The sequence below is a fragment of the Oryza glaberrima genome, chromosome 1 (genome assembly GCF_000147395.1).
Source record: "Oryza glaberrima chromosome 1, OglaRS2, whole genome shotgun sequence".
Classification (NCBI taxonomy): domain Eukaryota; kingdom Viridiplantae; phylum Streptophyta; class Magnoliopsida; order Poales; family Poaceae; genus Oryza; species Oryza glaberrima.
In genome coordinates, this window is record NC_068326.1 from 32,417,467 (window position 1) to 32,418,902 (window position 1,436).

General features: G+C 50.3%; 1 protein-coding gene across 1 annotated transcript; it reads right to left on the reverse strand.

Moving 5' to 3' along the window:
* Positions 1 to 296: 296 nt before the first annotated feature.
* On the reverse strand, positions 297 to 1,210 carry LOC127757976 (uncharacterized). Its single transcript, XM_052283575.1, has one exon. The coding sequence runs from the start codon at positions 1,112 to 1,114 to the stop codon at positions 599 to 601; it is 516 nt and encodes a 171-aa protein (XP_052139535.1). The 5' UTR covers positions 1,115 to 1,210; the 3' UTR covers positions 297 to 598.
* Positions 1,211 to 1,436: the final 226 nt, after the last annotated feature.

The window sequence follows — 1,436 nt, forward strand, 5'->3', positions numbered from 1 at the left end:
TCGCTAAAAGCCAGGCATAGAATTGGATTTTTGGAGGAGCTCATTTTCTCCAAACAAAAACCCACTTAGGGCACCTCATCCTCGATGAGTGAAAAGTTGCATAAATTTGAATGGAATTCAAAATGCTCCCTTGTACCCCTCCCCGGACTCGCCTATTGTCTTGATTAGCACTACGTATAGGTAAATGTACGACTTTTTACAATAAATTTTCATCAAAATTTCTTTAGAAACCTTTTTAAATCAATATTTTAATATTTAATTCATTTCTTTATACTCTCGTTATTGTCAAACTCAATTTCACCCTTCAGCATTTTAAGAAAAGGAAGCCCTTTTTCCATTTAGAAAGCTTGAATGAACCCACCAAATCTCTTTGTACAGGTTGGGGCTCTTTTTACATTTATTCCGTCACCGTTTTCCCCTCATCTCCCGAGCTAAAAACCGCTCAAACCCGGACATGTTTATACATGCGTCGACGGATTGAAGGTGAGAGAACCGGAAATGCCTTCTCTCTCGTGGTATTCACATCGGAAAATCAGAAAGAAAACCAAAAGAATATATATGAGTGGAAAAAGAAGATTGCTCTTCGAGCTCTCCTTAATTAATCCGATTGCTCCTCCACTATGCTCTCGAGCTGCGGCCGCCACACGCCGACCCGACTGCCGCTCCGCCGCCTCCGCTGGCCACCCGACGCCGCCGTCTTCTCGGACAGAAGCTCCCTCAGGTAGTTGTCCTGCTCCGCCGTGCTCGCGGCCGTCGCCGCGCCGTTGCTCTTGTGATGGTGGTGGCTCGGCCGCTTGCTCTTCTTGTTGGAGCTCTGCCGGCTCTTCTTCCTCCTGTCGGCCGGCAGGGTCGCCGAGGGGATGAGGAAGTAGATGCGGCCGCGCTTGAGCTCGGAGTCGGGCGAGACGATGACGAGCTTCTTGGTGGGGCACCCGACGCCGGCGGAGGACCACGTGGTGGTGAGCGTGTGGTTGGGGTGAGCGGCGAGGACGGCGCCGGCGGTGACCGGGCAGCTGAACTCGTCGACGTGGCCGCTGAGGTGGACGATGCGGATGACGTCGAGCGCTCCGCAGGGGAGGACGCAGGCCAGGCAGCACCGCAGGCTGTTGCCCATGCCGGAGTCGTCGTCGTCGTCGTCTTCAACGGCGGCGAAGGTGCTCGATCGCTTGTTGATTGGTTGCTGTTTTGGTTTTCTTGTGAGCTTGATGGGAGTGGCACAGGAGGCTGACTAGCCGTGCGTATATATAGCGCGCCAAGTGGAGATGGGGCGCCATCACAAATCATAACTATCTCGGTGGTTATTAAATAGAGCAATGCTACGTTTACACACAAGTGTTACACGGTTTGGACTATAAGATTTACATGTTCCTAATACAAGTGGAGTATTATGTTTCTTTATACTCTTTTCGATCTTGAAAACAAATTGTTTGTTTATT